A 19,576-nucleotide genomic window follows, 5' to 3' on the forward strand; every position below is an offset into this window, starting at 1 on the left:
GCTATGTATGTATGTATGTATGTATGTATGTATGTATGTATGTATGTATGTATGTATGTATGTATGTATGTATGTATTTATGTTATGTACATTCACTCTTGAAAAAGCCCACGTCTGTCCTGTCCTGTCATGCTCTGTTTTGTTCTGGTATTCTGTTCTAGCTCTGTTTAAATGCAGCAACACTTACGCCATCATAGGGTGTTCCTCGCTCGGTTTCACGGCTCCGGTCAGGTAGCTGCTGTTGGGGCAGACCTCGAAGTGGATGTTCTTAGATATAGCCAGCTTGAAGGCGTCGCCACCGTCGCGCATGGCTGCGTAGCCGTGCCCTATGCGCTCGGCCCCCAACTCCGTGATGGCGCGCGCGATGTTGCTCGGAGGTCCGGCTTCGCCCGCGTGAGCCGTCCGGTGCACGCCCAGAGTTGCCGCTTTCTGTCAGAGAGGAAACGAGTAAACGGCGAGTGCAAATCCTGCGCCGATGGCCTGACTCTCTCCTTCTCTCTTCTCAGTTAGTGGACATTTCATTAGCGTCTGGTGTATTCGAACGATTTGCAATGTTGAGAAACTTGAGTAGATGTTAACAAAGTCGATATTTCTTACGCGAATGTGCCGACTCCGTCTAGCTCTCGCACTCATCGGTGTGCACGAGGTCTGTCAGCAACATAACCAACTGGTTCATGAGCTACAGTATCTTTAGAGGCCGAATGCAACATAGTTTCGGACAGCCTAGCATCCGAACAAACTTCCGTACAAAAGTTTACATTTGAAATACGAATGAATGCATCTATGGGAAAGCTCCCGAAAATTGACGCTTCTTTTTTATACCAATATTGATAAACAAAGTTACTCAGAACGTTGAGAAACAGCGCTGCAACTCGGCATGACCTCAAAGATTAGCTGGTGCTCAAGGCTGCCCGCGACGCGCTGAGAAATCTTGGAGACGACGTGCTCAATTTTCCTCATACTGGCTAACCACCGGGTGCGCGCGTCGCCTGCTCAGGTGCTATTTAAAGGATTCTAGTAATAAAATTAGACAATTTCTAGGCCTGTAGCTTTGCGAGAATTGCTTCTAAAGCTTATACCACTAATTTAAAACCAATTGAGGAGTACCGTTTCGTTGTACTTAGCCTTCATGTGACACCGATGACGTCGTTGATGACGACTGCTAAAGAATGGCGCCCGTTAATAAAACAAATGCTTGTCAGAGACGTCCGCGGTTCAATCGCGCTGACGTCCCGGCGCAGCCCTACGAAAGCGTCCAGAATTCCAGAGCTACACCGTAACTGCCATAGCCTGCCATGACGTGCCGTAGCTGAGGTCGCCTATCATTATCTCCCACAAGGCAGCGGCGTGTGGGCGCGCAGACTGTTCAAAACTTGACAATATCATTTGCTCATTCAACCTGCTCTTCAGTCATCGAGCATCACAAACTGGCACGAGCCGGCACCGGACGAATTTATTTATTTCCAATAATGTGAGTTCTTGTCGGCTAGTTACATGGTGGGTATTACCACAATGTAAACTCAACAAGCCATTCTCAGGCTATAAATAAACAATATACGAACACAAATTATACAAGAAATATTTCCCACTTCTTTTAAGACATGGTGAGGGAGTCGGTACCGTCAAATATGATCGAAGCTATAGTTTATGTTTAGTCCAGTCTTATGTCCGTTTTAACGAGGATTGAATGTTTAAAAAGGTTGATTCACGAGAAGTAAGATTTCGCAGGATGCAGTTGGCGGTAACGTGGTAAAATTCAGTCAGAAGGCCGCATGTACAGTCTGGGATATACGATTAATATGCATGTATCGTTATAGCTGATAAAAGCACCATAACCTGGTGCTGTAACAGATTAGTTGCTCTCGTAATTCGTCAAAAATATGAATCGAAATCTGAAAATGAAAAGAATTGGTATTTTAAATTATTTTCAATTTTTTTCTAAATCGAAAATATTATTCATACTTCGGAAATACGTCCCATCCGGCTACCGATAAGCGTGAAGTTACACAACGCCGGTTCAATCAAAGATTTAAGTTGACGCACATGCATTGTTTTATTGGTTGGTAGAGAGGCAATGAGAGAGCAGATGCACTGTCTATATATGCAAAAGATAAACCGGTTTGGATAAACCGGTTTGGGAAGCCCGATTATCGCACCAAGAAATACAGTGATGGCTAAATGGAAGACCGAATGGGATCAGCTGAGCAAAAACAAAACTGTACTTGATTAAACACACGCTCCAAGAATGTAAACGTTGCAGACATTATGAAAGGTTTTATGAAGTGGTACTGTGCCGGGACTTGGAAATGGCCACGCGCGCTTTACATACACGTATGTTTATCCTTGAAGAAAAAGAACCCGTCTGCGAAGCTTGAGGAATACATTTAACTGTGAACCATTTTTGATACTCTGTTCCTGTTTACGAAAACAGCAGAAATAAGTTTTAGCATATTTTGCAAATAGAACATTCCACATCCTACTTATTCTTTATTAGAAGGAAAACTAGGCGAAATAGAGAACCTAATTGAATTTCAGAATGCCATCAACATTTTATACTGATTATACCGAAGTAATATTTCCCCGAAATACTGACGAATTACAACCACTCAATTGTGAGATAAAAGTTCCGTAAATAACCGTAAAGTGCCTCAGACAGGCTGGCCAACGCTTCTGTTGGTGTACCTATTTCTTTAAAGGCTGTCTTGTCATCCTTGGCGCGTTAGCTTTAACTGGTTAGTAGGCTGACGTCACGTGTTTTCGATGTCGGTTACGGCTGTCTGTAAAAAGGAAGCACTCAACTGGCCCTATTACAACAAGGCATTTCTGCTGCGCCAAAAACTTATTGCTACTTAACTTGTCGTGTGAATACACACCACTAGACGCTGAAACCATAGTCAGTGTTCAGAAACACACGCACCTCGGATGTTGCTGCAGTAGCTAAGTGATCCTCCTAGCCTTTCGCTCGTACAATTTACAGTCGGTAGAGCGCCAGTCTTAGAAAACGAGGCCAAGGGTAAACGCAGGCTTTTACACATTTATTTTTTTTGTTCTGTTATTATGGCACTTGCCATTTTTACCGCAGTTACGTTATCGCTTGGACATAAGCGTCATAATCATCAACATCAGCCTATTTTTATGTCCACGGCAGGACGGAGGCCTCTACCAGCGATCTCCAAGTACCCCTGTCTTGAGCTAGCTGATTCCAACTTCCGCCGGCAAATTTCCTAATTTCATCACCTCACCTAATTTTTTGCTGTCCTCGATTGCGCTTCCCATTCTCGTGGCATTCATTCTGCAACTCTAATGATCCATCGGTTATCTGCCCAAAGCCTTAAGTGTCCTCCCCAGATCAATTGTTTGCTCTTAATGTCAACTATAATCTTAATGTCAACTATTCCCGTTTGCTCTCTGATCCACATCACTATCTCCCTGCCTCGGCAGCGCGCTTCTCGCTGTTGCAGCGAGAAGTAACGCTGCGACATCGAGAAGTGGTGACGTAAGTACTGGTGACGTAAGCAGAACGTCGGCTCGAGGGGCGCTTCTTTGCGCTTGCTGCAGCCTCCCGGTTTCGGTACCGCGCGATCTTATAGCCGGAATTCGTCGTGCCACACTTTCGCGGGTAACTGCATTTTTCCAGATCCAAACGTTGATATGGCTTGTACGGACAGCTCACTTAAATTTCTCAATTACGATGAGCCCGCTGAAATTGAAAGTTTAAAAGTTAATTCATTTCTGTTAATTAGCGACTAAGTGGCATGTATCACCCATCATCTCGTGGCCGCCACCACTGACCGCATGCCTTCAGAGGAGCCGTCCTTTTATTTCAAAGCGGCTGTTTTTAAAATATTACTTAACATCTTCGCAGAGACACCCCTGTATGCAAGTCTCTAAAAAGATCACCCAAGCGGGCTTCACCTCACAAAGTCTCCTCTTGTGGAGAAGTCAACTTTGATCACCGTTCTTTAGGAGGTTTACAAACATCAGCAGTTCGCGCCTAGCAAGTATTTATACATAAGGGTGAAACAACGCGAACCAATGTGGCTACCACGATTGCGGTGTGTAATTCTACGTGCCAAGGCGAATTCGACACCGGAGTTAAAACAGTGAGAAATAACAGGGCAAAGCAAGAACACAAACGACTTGTCATTCGTGTTCTTGCTTTGTCCCGCTCATTCGCGCTGTTTCGACTCCGATATGTACCTGCTAGCCCTCGTCAACGCTCTCGTTCACTAAATTGTCGTTAACACGGCCGAATCCTGCACGAGGCATCGGGGGCATTTATATCCCGCCACTCGACACCGGCGCTGTTCCCGCTTCCTAAAGGCGTTCCGCTCTATGAAACGCAATTCGCATCCTAATATACAGGGAGCCATAGCGCCGCGCGAGATAGGGCGCGCCGCTTTTACAACGCTAGAAACCTGTCATAAGTACCACACGTCCTGCGTGGTTTTTGGTCTACGCAGGCCGCTCGACGCCTGTTATTTGAGAGCCAAGGTCACCTTGAAGGCGCTGATGACCTGCGGATGGAGGATCTCCTCGCCCTCCTTTTCGGTCTGCTTCGGGGCGAAAACTCCGCACACGTCCATGCCGACAACTCCTTTGCCTTTGTACTCCTGGCACAGGGTCACAACCTCGTCAGCCCACTCTGCGTGAAACAAACCCGCACCCGTCGCACGAAAAAAGCCGCACATCCCGCGGGCAGGCGCAAAGCAGCCATATATGTACTGCCTTTCGATGTGATACCAGTATAAATGAATCTTAAAACCTGGAGACGAGCGCTTTTCTCCTAAAATCAGTAGAAGAAAAACAAAGGTTTTGTGGTTACCGCTGCTAAGTCCTTACTCAAATTTCGCATCGAGATTGCATTTGATGCTCCCAATCGTTTAATATAGCCCTTGGCACTGTTACATGCCTGGTTCCTAATTTCTACGTTTCTTGGTGTGTCCAAATCGCATAAAGAACAACTTTTTTTTCTTTACGGAGAGCTCGTGTATGGGCACTTTTTTGCACATTCTGCATGCGGTAAGATTTAATTAGAAGACTGAGATAGCATGCACAGCCAAATACTGCACAGATACGGATCATGTAGTGGGACATATGAAAGACAGCAAAAGCGGACCCATATAGTTTGCTACAAAAATTACCAGTGGGAAATCTGTCACTAGTGTCCTCTGGAGCTGCAGACATGACTATTCTGCCACCATGGGAATCAAGAAAACGCATGGATTTGCCTGAACGCCGCTCTTGTGGTTTCGAACAGATCTGTGACTTTGCAAGTTGATCGTATTCAACGCAATAGATTGCGTTATAAATGCAAGAATTCGTAATGATTACTCATGTTCGTAGATAGTTTAGTTAGTTTTAGTATAGTGTAAAACACTTGCGTTAGAGTTAGCGTGCGACGCAACGCTAAGCGCAAAGAAAGGCTGTACTGCGCGGTACAAGGTATAGTGCTTTAGAATAGGGGAACAGAGCAAAACGTTAACGCTAACGCAAATACACTTGGGCGCCATCTCGAGGCGGTTACAGCAAACATGAGCAACACTCTCGTTAAGCCTACTGCGCCGCTAATCGAGAACGTATATCGAAACAACGCCCATTTGTCACCTGTACGCCGCTGGCTCATCACACAAATCTAAAGCAAACACGAGCATTACTGGGGAACGAATGAGCCGAACAGTGCAGGCCGACGACTCGATAGATCCGAAGTGGACGGCTCTCGCTTCAACAGGCGCCGCCATCTTGCCCTACGTACGGAATCCCTTGCGTGCGTTAGCGTTGAACGGTATATTCCGGAAATAGTGTACGTACGTAAGAGTTCTGGCTACGTTTACGTACAGCACATGCGCAGGGTGGTGCACGCAACGCTAACGCTAACTCTTTGCGTTCGCCGCTTTACGCTATACTAAAACTGTCTATTGCCTTGATGTGTTTGGAAAACAATCGACTGCTTCGAATTTTAGAAGGATAAACTATAATAAACAGCGTTACAAGAACGATTGAATCCAAAAGTGCTAAGATTAGGTAAATCAATGTTCTGAACCACAGAACGGGTTGCAACGTTTCTTCACGAGAGTACAAAAAAAAAAAAAAATCAGTAGTCGTGCCATCGCAGTCGTTTCTGTACCATCTTTGTCGCTGCTATCGTCGCCTTGCTCCTGTTGTCACACACACACACGCACAATCTCGCATCATACGCACAATTGCTCGCCCTACACAAACACGCTGGTCCATCTGGCAACGCTTTGCAGAACCCCAAACGATCTGCCAGATGATTCGCATAACATCGATTCCCACAGTGCGGGGTATCTGCATAGTTTTCTTGTACTTGTCTTCTCCTTTATTTTTTTTTTTTTTTTGTTAATGCACTTTCTTTCGATATTACTATTTTTTAAACCACTCCCACTCCCCCAATAGCCGTGTATAGGCTACAGTATAAATACATAAATAAACAAATAAATTAATTAATTAATTAATTAATAAATTCTTCCTAGGCAAACATTCTGCATCGTATTTATTCTCGCACGAGCATGGACGTCTCGCAGCATGCATCAATTTTGGTATAGGATGTGAACTTTGTGGTGCATAAACATTAACATTGAAAAAATAAAGACAATTGCACGCTTCGCATTTAGTAGTAAAGCACCTAATTAGCCGCTTCCATAAAGCTTCACTTTCACTTAGATTCCAACATGTGCGTCGGATCTGCTTTTTTTTTTCCTTCTTGAAGAAGTCCACAGCAAGGTGCGATATGAACCTGTCTACCTACGGCAAAGCACCGGCACCGCATTACAATCAAAGAAAAACAGATGAAGGCACCTGCAGCCCTATGCGTGCACCCCTATGGGTACCAGGTCAAATTCATAAATATTGTAAGTGCTCATTATGTTCATTATTTTCATTGTATATTATCAGGGTTATCATGGACATTCTGACGTACTCCCACGGGCTCTGTCTGGGAGCCGCCGATTAAAGGTGTTGGTTCGACCCCTGTCTTACAAGGGGTGGAGGTATCGGGTATCGATTCCAGTATCTCTCGCACGACAGAGGCCGAACCAACGCTTTTATTCGCCGGCTCCTAGATGGAACCTGTGAGAGTAGGGGAAAAGGTCAGTGATAATGATGATTATCTACGAGGGTTGTTCAATAAAGACTGAGACAGATGCTCTGAAATCTTTATTTCTGAAAATTATTCATCAACACTTTTATCCCTTTTTTTATGCTCCCCAGTAAGTGAGATGCACGCGTCCCACAGTTTCTACCAAACCTAGATAACATTAGCCCAGCTATTTTCCACGTGCTTCTAAATTGCCTCCAATGTCCTTATACTACACCTTGTTCCATATCAAAGCAATGTCAATTTGTAGAGAGGTACGTAATATAGTCGAAGAGTGCCGCATCTGGACTGTCGGACGGGTAAGGGGATCGTTGCGATGCTTCGGAGAATAGTAAACAAAGGATATTGTTTAACACGGAACAATACGTGAAACAAGGCGCAATTAAGACATTGGAGGTGATTTTCTAAGAAGGTGGCAATAGATGACTTCACTTACGTTATCTAGGCTTGGCAGAAACGGTGGGAGGGGTGCATTTCACTTTCTGGTGAGCATATTGAAAGGAATATAAGTGCCGATGAATAATTTTCGGAAACTGAAGTAGAAGCATCAGCGTCAGTCATTTACAACCTTTGTGCAATGAAAAGGGTGAAGAGCCGCATAACGAGCGCTCACACTATGAGTAGATTGTCGTTCTCACCGGGCTTGTCTCTGAAGCAGGCGAGCACGAGACGTGCCTTGATGCCGCACTCCTCCTCGGCCTTTTTGAATCCCGCAAGCGTGGCGTCGACCACCTCCCGCGTCGTGTTGAGGGTCATGGGGCCCGAGCCCTTGGGCAGGCTCGACATGCTGCTGCTCATCATTTGGGCGAACAGGCGCATCTCGCTGTAGATGACGCCGCAGTTGGCCTGGTCCACGGCGGCCTCGTACGCAATCCGCGTCAATGCATCACGATCGCCACTGCGCAATTGTAAGCAGAAAGGAAGGCATCGTAGGGAGTCGCGGAGCCGGTAGCGTCACCTCTTTTGCGCTACGCAATCTAACCGCTGTAAACGGGCTATCCGCTATACGAAACATCGGTTCCTACTTTTTTTTTCGAAATTGAACAACGAGCAATAACCAAGACATTTACCTCTCATTTCAAGCCACATGGACGGACGATCATAGATGCTGTTGGCTTAGCTACGTCTTTGTTGCCACTTTCCGGGAAACAATGACTTTAGTTTATGTGATGCAAGTCGTTTCGTCACGGGCTATAAATAACCGGCCAGTGCATTTCAAATGCTGCGAGTTGACCTCACAGTCCTGAATGCCGCGTCAACGTACAGATTTGCGGTATCCAGTAACATACAGACTTGCGGGCGGTATCCAAGAAACGCTCGTGTATACTTATAGGCATACATTCGACTGGCCGCTTTCGAGCGCTGTGAAGTAAGTGCTCTCGCGGTACGGTATACATTCGGTTGGTCGAAGTCGAGTGTTATCGCAAACGTAATCTCCTGGTCCGTTTAGAGCACCATGCTTCAGCTCGGAGTGCTCGATCGCGCTCCCACCTGGCAGCGTGATCGAGGTCACGTGATCATAGAAATACGATCACGTGGCTACTCCGATTTCTCTGGCAGCATGCTCGGCTCGGGCAAGCTTTCTCTGCCTCCTATCTCGAGAGGGTCCCGCATCGCTGCAAACTGAGTTAGAGCATGGTAGGAACTATAGTCGAATGCACCATTAGATTTCTGCGCACATTTAATGAACACCATGTATCTCATAGCCCATGGTTGCTGATTTGATACTATATAGTCAAATTAATCAAATTAAATAATGTGGACTGATGTGAAATTAAATCAATAAATAATCGGCTTTGGCATAGGCAAGTACTTAGCTCGTCCTCCGTATTTTCTATTGCTACACGGACGAAAAGGTGGCATCTCTATTACGCGATTTTCTTAAAGGGGTGGTACGAGTATCTTGGTTAACTACACACTATCGCAAGTGTCTGACAAGCACTGAAAAGCAACGAAGACTTTTTGATGAATTGTTTATGGGACGCAAGGGCATTTCCCCGCAACTTTGGGAAGTGATGCATCGAAACTGACGATGGTCTCAGCATTCCAAAAGAATGGGCGTATCGTGAACACAGCTTCAATCCTGCAATTGCGATATGCACCATAGACTAATTATGATGGCATACACATCTGCTCTTGCTATAACTTGCGGGAATACTGCTTGATTTTAAGCTTCTAGCTCACACACCCAGTGTGCACTGAGCACAGGGACGACGGCGAGAGATCAAGTCACAAAATCTCAGCGGTTGATTTCAAATAAGTTCATGTGTTATGGTCGACGGCGAGAGATCAACTCACAAAATCTCAGCGTTTCATTTCAAATAAGTTCATGCGTTATAGTCGCCGACCTCCAGCAACGACGTCGCCATCTATCGTACGAAATGTGAAGCTCTACAGCGGATCCGTGACCTCCACAGTGGATCAATGATGGCTACAGAAGTACGCTTGTTCGCGGGCTCTTTGATGTGCTGAGAAACGTTACACATACGTCGTTCAATGTTCGCACTAAATGTGAATCGCAATTTGAACAAAACTTTATTAAACATCATTATCCGAATGTAAATGAAATGAATGTTTGATAATGACCGTGCTAAAACATACGGTCTGGTCCATAGTGCAAGCACTCCTTCCTCGGAAAATATGCGCCACGCTTGACCTATGACAAAGACTTGCACGTGAAAGGTAGCCCGTTTACATTTACTAGGCAAAGAAAAAAAAAACAGAGAATGGTGAAATAAATAATATCGCGTAACAGGTCTCTTCAGTGGCTAAAATTTTACATCGCTTGTCTGTTGTACTTCTAAAGTAGGGACAGTTGGTGGAGTAACTAATTATGTGTAGTAACATAATTATAAAACGCATCTTCATGTTGTTTGTTTCGCTGTCTGTGTCCCTGGCGTTGTTTTATAATTATGTTGTTGTTCTAAAGTCTTGCCTCCCCTCCCTAACGAAGGAATGAGCAGGCTTACTGGGCTAAGTTTCTGCTTTGTGTTGTGGATTGTTATTACATGGTTTTGCTATGTCTGCTTTTGGCTGCCGGATAACCAATATGTTGTTAGATCGGCAACGAAATTCTCCTTGTGGGCGTTTCCTTGGCAGTAAAATGTTTTCCAACTTCATCTTATTTGTACCCACCCGGCAGGTTTATTCCCATCGCGTCGGCATTGGATGAAGGCTCTTGAGAATTACAAGAATTATTTACCATCTCAGTAGTGGTGTGCACTACAATAGTGTTCTTTCTTCGCACATTTTATGTCAAGTTAAAAGACGATGAAGGAATGTAGATGCGCAGAATGGCCAACTCCGCTCCTCGTAGTAAGCCTTCCTCGAACAACCAGTGGGCTGTGTATTCTGACAAAACTTCCAGTGACATGCATTCTACGAGAAAACGTCCAATATTAAAGCGCTCACAGCAACTTAAGTTTAAAGAAAAAGCCTGCTCATCGTCCAATAATGCATGCGCGCCTACTGATTGCGTCATACGCACCTGCTCATTTACCTTTTTTTCTCTTTTTTTCTTTTTTAGTAAAGCAGAAGAAATGTTTAAATTACGCTACATGCGTGCTAAATTCTGCGAACTGGGAGCCCGTGAATCCCGTTGTGTGTCTTGTCGCGAGCTATTTTAACGCGACCGCGTTCAGGGCCCTGTGTCGCTGAAAATATGGTGTCGGTGTCGGCCGATGCCGACGTTGGCGTCCCGTGAGCGAAAATTCCCGTATATATTTAGGTATATGTCCATGTCACGCCTTGCTATATGATATGCGCTATATATACGGGCTATATTACCACACCATTCTGTCACTAAAGTCCTTCGTACTTTGTCTTTCATTCTTGACAAAGTTATTCCTCGGAATTTTAAGAATGACAGCCCACACACAAATGTCATGAAACAAAACACCAACGGCCATGCCTTTTATGTGAAATCTTCTTACAGTGAAATATTATAAGTGCAAAACGATAACAGAAACCTGGAAATGATGCAATTTATTTAGCGCGACTATGCACTACCTCCAGGATTGGCCCTCGTACGCAAGACGCCGCGTTTCTACCAGAAAGCTCGTCTTCGTGCATAGCGTTCGCCGCCAGTGATTTCCAGTAAACATTGCGGTTACATAAGCTGCAGTTGCCGGGAAGCGTGAGAAGCAGTCGGGGATGTTTGAATGCTTTCGCGTTCCACTCTTAAAGATGAAGCTTAACCGTCATCCAAGTTGTTATCTTTTTTCTTCTCAAATTACTGGCTCGAGATAATCTTCGAAAACGGCGTAAACGACAAAAGATGCCGCGCAGCTCGCCGTGCTCTCCTGTGCAATAAATCGAGCTATGACGAGAATCCCTTAGCCACCCGAAAGACCACCTACCGTACTGCCATTAAACTATTGCTAAACTTTAGGAGGGTAGCGACTTGAGCTGGTTGATACGGCGTTTTTGTTCTTAAACAGAAGTAGCACAACGCGAGGACACATTCCATAGTCATACAGTAAGGGACACACACGCAGCGCTCTAAGCTTAGTGTGTCTCCTTAGTGTGTCCAGTGTTTTCACGCTTTTATATTTCCGTTTCCAAAAATATTGCGAAACATCGCAGGAAATTCGAAACACTACTGTCAGGTCCCGTATTCGCGAAGGGAGGGGCCTAGCTGGCACGCTCGCGTACGTATGACATTACCTGCCTACAAGTACCACGAATGCCTCTGCTGCGACGTCTTCTTACGGAACTCTAAAGTGCTAGCTCGTTCGTGCAGCGACGCGCTGCCAAATATGCCCGACCATAATCCCCGTTGCCTGTGGTCGCAGCACAATTATTGGACAGCAAGAACCGAGCCCGCGAATGCGGAACGTTAGCGACGATGCTTACACAATGACTCTCAGGAAGTTGGGCATCTCCTTCAGGTAGTTCTGGAGTGTGCTGGGATTAACTGGCCTTGTTTTCCTCAAGCAGTCTTGAAGGTTGGCATAGCCGAGATCGATTTTCTTCTTCCTGTAAGAAAATTAGGTGTAAACATTTTGACAATTTGTGGCTGATGCAGCCTATGGGCTTAATGTTTCTCCATTACGCTGTTCGCCTGCAATAAAGAGCACCGTGTCCGCACCATGTCTACGAAGTAACTATTCCAATAGACAATCTGCAAAATTCTGCAAGTAGGCTGCCCTGCAAGGCTGTTTTCCAACCAAAAAGTCGCGAGCATGCATGTACTACATGTAGTAGTAGTTCCCTTGCACGTGTTCCTCCACCGAGAAGGTATGTATCGTTCTCATTCAATTTCCTTTACCACAAATGAACTCCCGCAGAGTATGGGGGAGTGCGAAGTTTCGGCTGTCATAAAGGCCAGGATGTTCAATTAGTTACCATTAATCAACTCACTTGCCAATCTTAACTTGCTTCGCTTTTGTTATGGAATTTCCCACTGTTTACCCGGGGCCCTATAACGTAAAACTATTCCAATCTGTTTTTATTCCGATCTCTTAACGTCAAACTTATGTAACCACCGACACAGGCATCGGGTGGTGACCGGCAGCGCTGTTTCAACAACCTAATCAAACACTCTTCTCGTTTAGAGGTCACTTTTGCTTGCTTTCAAAGCGAATAGCATCGCCTACTTTGATATGCTTTTCTTATCTAATTGGCCGACAAGAGGCAAGGAGCACGCAGAAGTGGAGAGCATTTCGGTGGGGCCGAGATATAGTGCAGCGAAAGTAGATAACTGGATGAGGAAGGTGGTGCCGGCGACTGCGATTGGTCAGCTTCCCCTTGCTTAGCTAGCTTTTGCTGGTTGAAAATTGCGACAGCGTGCAAGGGAATGTTAAAGATTTCGCTAAAACGGACCCTCAGTGAAGAAGAGTTGGCATAGCGATGTCGTCAATGTGTCGATAGGGCTCGATCACGCTATACTGGCACGCAAAAATTGTTATACACAAAAAAAATAAATTATTCCCGGCAGCTCCGAGTATCCAGTGCCATAGCGATCGGTGGGCAGACATCATCTATTCCTTTGGGAATGGAGAAGTCTCCGGATATAACGGGAAAAAAATTCAGTTTTGTTCGGCATAGTAATGCACGTCACTTTGGCGTGCTGAGTTTTCTCAATTTTGTGTCGTCGCGTGACAGACTGGCGAAGTGGGGGCAGCCCGAAAACGTTTTACCAATAGCTGAGGATTATGGTCTTCTTGTTCGGTCTATCTTATACGTAATCAGTGTGGTCACGTCATGTTAGATGGGGTGTTTTCGCGGTTGTCGCGACGTCGCGTGACAGACAGGCGATATGGGGTTGGCCGGAAAAATGTTTGACCAATCGGGGAGGGATGATTGCAAAAACAGTGTAAAAACAGTTTGAAATATCTTTAACGTTATAGCGCCCCTGAGCCCCAAACCCTGCAAGTTAGCTATATGCATCATGGACTATGTTTTTTTCCCTGATAGTCTGTGGACGAGAGTTTATTGTTGTAAAGCACCCTATATCATGCGTTGCATCATTCTTGCAAATTGTCAATTTAATACGCTTTCCCATTCGCATCTCGCTCTCCCAATGGAGTCAGTGCGGTGCCAAAATAAAACATGTTAACTATCCGCATTGCTCTTCTGCGTAATTACAACGTCTGCGTCTTAGTTATCGTTGCACACTCAAATATCTACCAACTACACTAGGCGAAAGGCTGCGATGTATCTTTTTTTTTCTTGTTTGCTTCGTTGACATATCCAACAAACTTGCCAATCCTCGCATGCCTCACTTCTGTTTGGAACTTTGCTGTGTTGAACTCGTACATAATTATTTACGCATGGACTTACTTTCCTTTTTCTACTTCGCACATTAGCCTGATGACTAAGTTTCGTTGTCTCAACTAATTCAATCATCACGTGTTTTCTTACAAAGGATACCTTTCTATGGGTCGAAAGTAACCCAAACGCTTTCTGTTGCCACATAACGATTGTTTCAAAAATAGACTAAATGATTAAAATTGGTAGAGAAATCGTCACTGCAGCAACAATTTGGTGGAGTTCGCCAGCGCTTTGTATCCACGACACTTCGGCAGCTTCTGAGCGACTGCACGCGAAAACGTCAGAGAGAAGCAGCCCTTACTTTGCGTACTCCATGATCGTCGTATGGCGTATGTGGCCGTCCAAGTGAGTATGCAGCATAACCTGGCGAAAGAAACATTATGTCATCGCGCGCTATCAATAACGCCAGCGTGTGGTCATGTGAAGTCTTTTATGAGAACGTGTCGTAATTTGCTAGGCGTGAAAGTGTACTCGTGTAAGCGTTTTGAACTAACTCCCACGCGTTTACCTCCAGCAGCGCAGACAAACCAATCATATGTCTGCGACCAAACACAGGAGAACGCAGAAAAAGGTTTAAGCGATGCTTGTAAACTAGTCGGCTGAGCTTTTGAAACGTCACATATGGGCATTTTTACCAAGAAAGCAAGATCGGCATGCCTATTGCATGTTCACGACAAAAAGACGAACTACGTTGACAAAGCCGACAGTTGCTGGCGACTGCACGAACTGATGCCGTGTGGTCGAGACTATTCTAAGAATCCGTCATTTTCGCCGTGTCCATGCGCCTTGAATTGGCAACAAAAAAAAAGAATGTTCAGTTGAGTTGAGCCATGCACAGCAAGAGGAACCTTCCTCTGACACCCGCAAGGCGCGGCTCTTAATTGCAGTTCGCACTAATCTGGGAATTAAGTCAGTGGAGTATTCTTTATTGCCCACTTGAAGCTATAAAAAGTAAATTTATTCACCCCTAGGCACAGGTATATCATATACATATATTTATACAGGTGTATACAATGATTACAACTCATTGCGCATGCAGTTTGACAAACTCGATACACATATATGAACAAACACAACTGAGAATGGCGTTGTTCAATGTGTTTAGAAAAAGGTTATTTCTACAGTGACGATTAAACTACAATAACAGTACAATTCACTGTACACTAGTACAAGACCTTGAAGATGCAAATCCGATGCACTGTAATTGCACAGCAAATACCAAAAGCTTGACTTATATAGACTCACATAGACTTACATAATAAAAAAAACACCGACAAAACAACACGTACCTTCAACTTGTGTCACAAATATGAATACGTGTACAATGAATGGGGGACTGATGGGATTACATATTTATACATTGCAATATTTAGCGACAAACACCGAAATGAGTTATCATTATGCACATTCAATGTATATACGAGGCACTGTTGCCAATAAAAAACAGTGAATTCGCCTTAAGCCTAATCGCAATCTACGCCCACAGGATGCCGACGATTTCGGATTGTTAGACACTTCCCTTCTCGCCCGACCCTCATACTTGATACGGCAAGCTGTGCAGCTTTAGCTAAATAATTTTCTCAAGTTTCTCACATATTTAAACCGACAAAGCAATATCCTAAAATTGTGTTATCAGCATGCGTCTTTCAATCTAATATTACCACTGAAAGCATGAGTATGTGCAAAACCGAGATGAACTCTCAGTGTATCCTACAGACGGCGTAGTGCGAGTCAACTGAAAGCAGTGTTAAGAATATACTATGTACCCGCCGTGGTCGCTTAGTGGCTATAGTGTTGGGCTGCTAAGCACGAGGTCGCGGGATCGAATCCCAGCCACGGCGGCCGCATTTCGGTGGAGGCGAAATGCGAAAGCACCCGTGTACTTAGATTTAGGGGCAGAGTAAAGAAGCCCTGGTGGTCCGTCCGAATTATTCCCGAGTCCGCCACTACGGCGTGCCTCATAATCAGATCGTGGTTTTGGCACGTAAAACCCCATAATTTAATTTTAATTTCAGAACATACTACGTGTCAACGCGACGCTGACGGAAATGCGCATGACGATCTGACGGCGTTATCAGCCGAACAGTCGTCCGGTATCGCACGAGCGTCATTGCCGGTGCAAAGCAGTAGTGGCCTCCGCGCTTTGATCTGTTCGGTCACACAGCCGGTCCGGCCGCAACGAGTTTCACGCTAAAATTATGAAGGTCATACGCACTCTGTGAATCGATGTCATGCGGGAAATTTTGTTGGTAACTGGCTATACAGCATCGTTTGGCTTTCTGAAAAGCGTCACCAGACAGACGAACGTGTTTGTGTAAGGCAGAGCAATTGGGTGCGTGTAACGCAATCATGTATGTGACCCGAGCTCGTATGTGACGCGAGCATGTCTGTGATGACAGCAGCAAGACGACGACGAATGATATGACGCCGACGGCAATGGCATGACCACGTGTGATCACTGATTGATCTTTCTCTGGCGAAGAAGCGTTACAGCTATTTCCGTTACAACCTGCGCGATCGCTAAAACTTTACATTATGGGGAAAACTGCAGTGCGCTCTCACTTCTAAGTTGCTTTGCGTGATCGACAGCGGTTGAACAAGGAATCTGGGCCCGAATTCGCAAAACCTTCTTACGCTAAAATTGTTCGTAAGAGAAAATTTTAGCCAATCCTGATGCTGGATATATTATTAGCGAAGGCGGTTGGCCAATGGCGGAGAGTAATTACGAAAGTAAAGCTTTGTGAATTCGGCCTCTGGATTTAGTCAACGTTTTGACAAGAGTGCTGGTCTTCATCGGAGCTTCGAACCTCCATCGTCCTGTGAACTTCTGTGTTGTTGCTATGCGCGCCGTGATTTACGCGAAGGACTGTAGTAAGTTTGCCTTACCATCCTAACTGTATGCGTTCCCCGTCCGCATACATCAGTCCAGGGAACCTTCAGTAGCACCATTTGTCCAGTACGCATGTATGACAAATCAAACCCTAATTCACTGTTTTCCAGTCGTCTTTCTATGCCCTTAACATAAAGCGTGAACAACAATGGAGACAGAGGACATCCTTGCTTCAGTCCTTGGTAAATTTTGACCACTTCATTACATTTTCGGCCAACTTTATTGGTGGTGGTGATGATGATAATGATTATGATGATGATGATGATTTGATGGCATCCCCTTAGCTAGGTGACAAATAGTCACCTAGCCTGCTTGATTTAATCAGGTATACTATACGTGCTCTTTATCTAGCATCTAGCATCTGGTCATTCGTCTCAAAGCGCCATCTGGTGTTGGCACGAGAGAAGCAGGCATAGTCTGTGAGCTTATTGTGTAGCGCAACATGCTTTTGTGCGGGATGTCCTTAGTTTGATCACACCATCGGACACAACTTTTTTTTTCTCTTCTCTTCGTTTTTTTTTTCTTTTTTTTTATGAGGAGGCTCGAAACGAGGGGAAACGGTAACCTAGTTACCGCAAAATGCCTGGTAGTAGACTAAGAATGTATCGCATCAAAATGTCAGATAAATCTGGCACGACGCTGAGTTGTGCCTTTGCCGTTGTTGTGGCTGCTGAGCCAACATATGAGTGGTAAGAAGGGCGTGAACTTAAGAAAAAACGTCAGTCATTTTGTATCCCCGAATGACCTTGTGAATTCTTACAATTATTGAAGCTCATTTTTATGAAGCACATTTTGATGAAGCACGCGTAATCAAACGTATCGCAATTTATTTGTGCACTAGAAATTGCGCCGATGGCCTGAATTATCTGTGAATGCGAAATACTGAAATACTCCAATGAAATGCTGTGGGGCTAGAACATAACTCGTTTGATCACAAAGAGCGATAAAAGAAGCTGCAAGGAACTTCGTCGAAGATTAGATGCGTAATTGCAGAAACTTCCCATTCACTGCACAAATTAGTGTCGTGGTGACTCAGCGACTGCAGAGTTGGATTTTCCCTAGCAGTTTTGTGTCAAGCTTCGTGGTTAGCAGTTCATACATCTAGTACATTTCAATGAGGGGCGTAGGCTAGCGTGATTGGGTCCTTCGATACCTGTACCGCGTGAATCGCCGTGTAGACGCGCTGCGGAGGCGAAGAGTAAAATGCAGCCTCCGTGATCGCGCCAGCACGCATTTAGAAAAATGGTGACAGTGTGATCTCGGAGGCCACTAGTAAAGCAAATCAGTACTGCGGACATCCCCAAGGTGGAGAAAGTTTTGTCAAAGGGAAAATCACCCGACAGCCCATATCCGAGCCCCTGGACCAAGAATTCTTAACTACGAAGCTTTCTGAGAAAGCCGCATTGGTTGCTTTGACGCTTCGTGCTAATCTCAAACATTTTTTCTGTCACCTTGGAGGCCAAATCTTTCAACTTATGTGACGACACGCACATTTTAATAGTCATCTTAACATGTTTCTCGAAGCGAAGTTTTCGTATTGGAATCCGACTGTCAGAACTTTAATTGCCAGACCACCCCCTTCTCCCTATCCCCACCAACCGCCACACCGAATTGCCAGGACGTCATGGATTCTGGCATCGTCTATGGTTGTTTTACCGTTGTTTACCGTTCAATTGTTTAGCGTAAAAGGCGGGCTAAATTACATTCTAACAGAACCCAAAACTCAACCTAACAAGTTTCGAGAACTTCGCATGCGCCAATATGACCCATATAATAGAAAAATACATTGCAATCAGGGAGGTCACGCTGATGAGCTGGCACTGTAGTTTTGGCGCGGAATTCAAGAAAACAATGTTTGGCACTCACATTATCCCTTATTACTAATTAATTTTATCCCGCAAGATTATTGATGTCACTGTTTTGAAAGAACACTATCAGTATACATTGAGTTAATATTGGTCTATAGTAGCCCTTCGGTTGTGAAGCGTACCTTGAACCTTGGGTAGGGTATGTTCATCTTGAAGGTGGTCTAGGCGGTGGCACGAAGAACGGACGTGGCTGAAGGCACGTTCTCCGAGATCAGGCGTTGAGATCTCCGCTTCTTCGAGAATGCACCGCTCAGCTAGAAGCCACAAAAGAACCAAAAATTGAGGGTTGTGCATTGCACACACACTATAAATTGCTAGCATATAGCTATAAATAAAAACAACTTTTTTTCGATTAAGGAAACATTTTATTTGCGGAAGAAGAATGAGGCGCCAAGCATCCGCATCGTGCGGCGATGCATGGATCTCGGTGGCTATGGCTGGCACTGCCGAGTTCATACACTTGTACAGCACCCGTGTGCGAAGCGTTCTCCTCTTGTTCTTCGTGCGATGGCGCTGTTAAACGTTCACCATGACTGTACCGCCGGTAATAGTTGTTATAGTTACTTATAGCCGTTTAGGTAACAGTCGTCAGCTAGTTGTTTCCCAGCCGGTTGTTTGTCTGTTTGCAGAGGTTACTCATATAAAAAGGAAACCCTCTAGATACTTCAGGTGCATGCCTCTAAGTTTTTCTTGTGCTTGGTGGAGAAAAAAATAACAGTGCTAAAACGATTCATTACACAAAAACATACGCTAAAAGTCATATCTCTATGTAACGATCTCACCTCGACGCTTAGAAAAAATATTGCTACACGCGTGTTGTATTTGGTTGTTTCCACCAACCGAAAGTTGCGATCTCGAAAGCTACGACGATCGAGAAAACACTGGACATGCGCAACCGGCAATACAATCGCCGTTCGACGCCACACT

The 19,576-nt window shown here is 44.9% G+C and overlaps 1 protein-coding gene across 2 annotated transcripts in view; it reads right to left on the reverse strand.

Moving 5' to 3' along the window:
* The window catches only part of LOC119448697 (adenosine deaminase-like), a 52,123-nt gene extending 33,242 nt beyond the window's left edge, over positions 1-18,881 (reverse strand). For both annotated transcript variants that reach the window (XR_007466681.1, XM_037711921.2), the window contains exons 1-6: positions 18,772-18,881; positions 14,193-14,254; positions 11,972-12,094; positions 7,756-8,015; positions 4,500-4,645; positions 188-429 (exon numbers count right to left, since the gene is read on the reverse strand). Coding sequence is in view for 1 of the 2 variants with exons in the window: in XM_037711921.2 (XP_037567849.2) it covers positions 188-429; positions 4,500-4,645; positions 7,756-8,015; positions 11,972-12,094; positions 14,193-14,254; positions 18,772-18,798 (860 nt within the window). In the remaining variant the exon portion in view is untranslated. The remainder of the gene's footprint in view (positions 1-187; positions 430-4,499; positions 4,646-7,755; positions 8,016-11,971; positions 12,095-14,192; positions 14,255-18,771) is intronic.
* Between the last annotated feature and the right edge of the window lie 695 nt (positions 18,882-19,576).

The sequence above is a fragment of the Dermacentor silvarum genome, chromosome 4, assembly GCF_013339745.2.
Source record: "Dermacentor silvarum isolate Dsil-2018 chromosome 4, BIME_Dsil_1.4, whole genome shotgun sequence".
NCBI lineage: Eukaryota > Metazoa > Arthropoda > Arachnida > Ixodida > Ixodidae > Dermacentor > Dermacentor silvarum.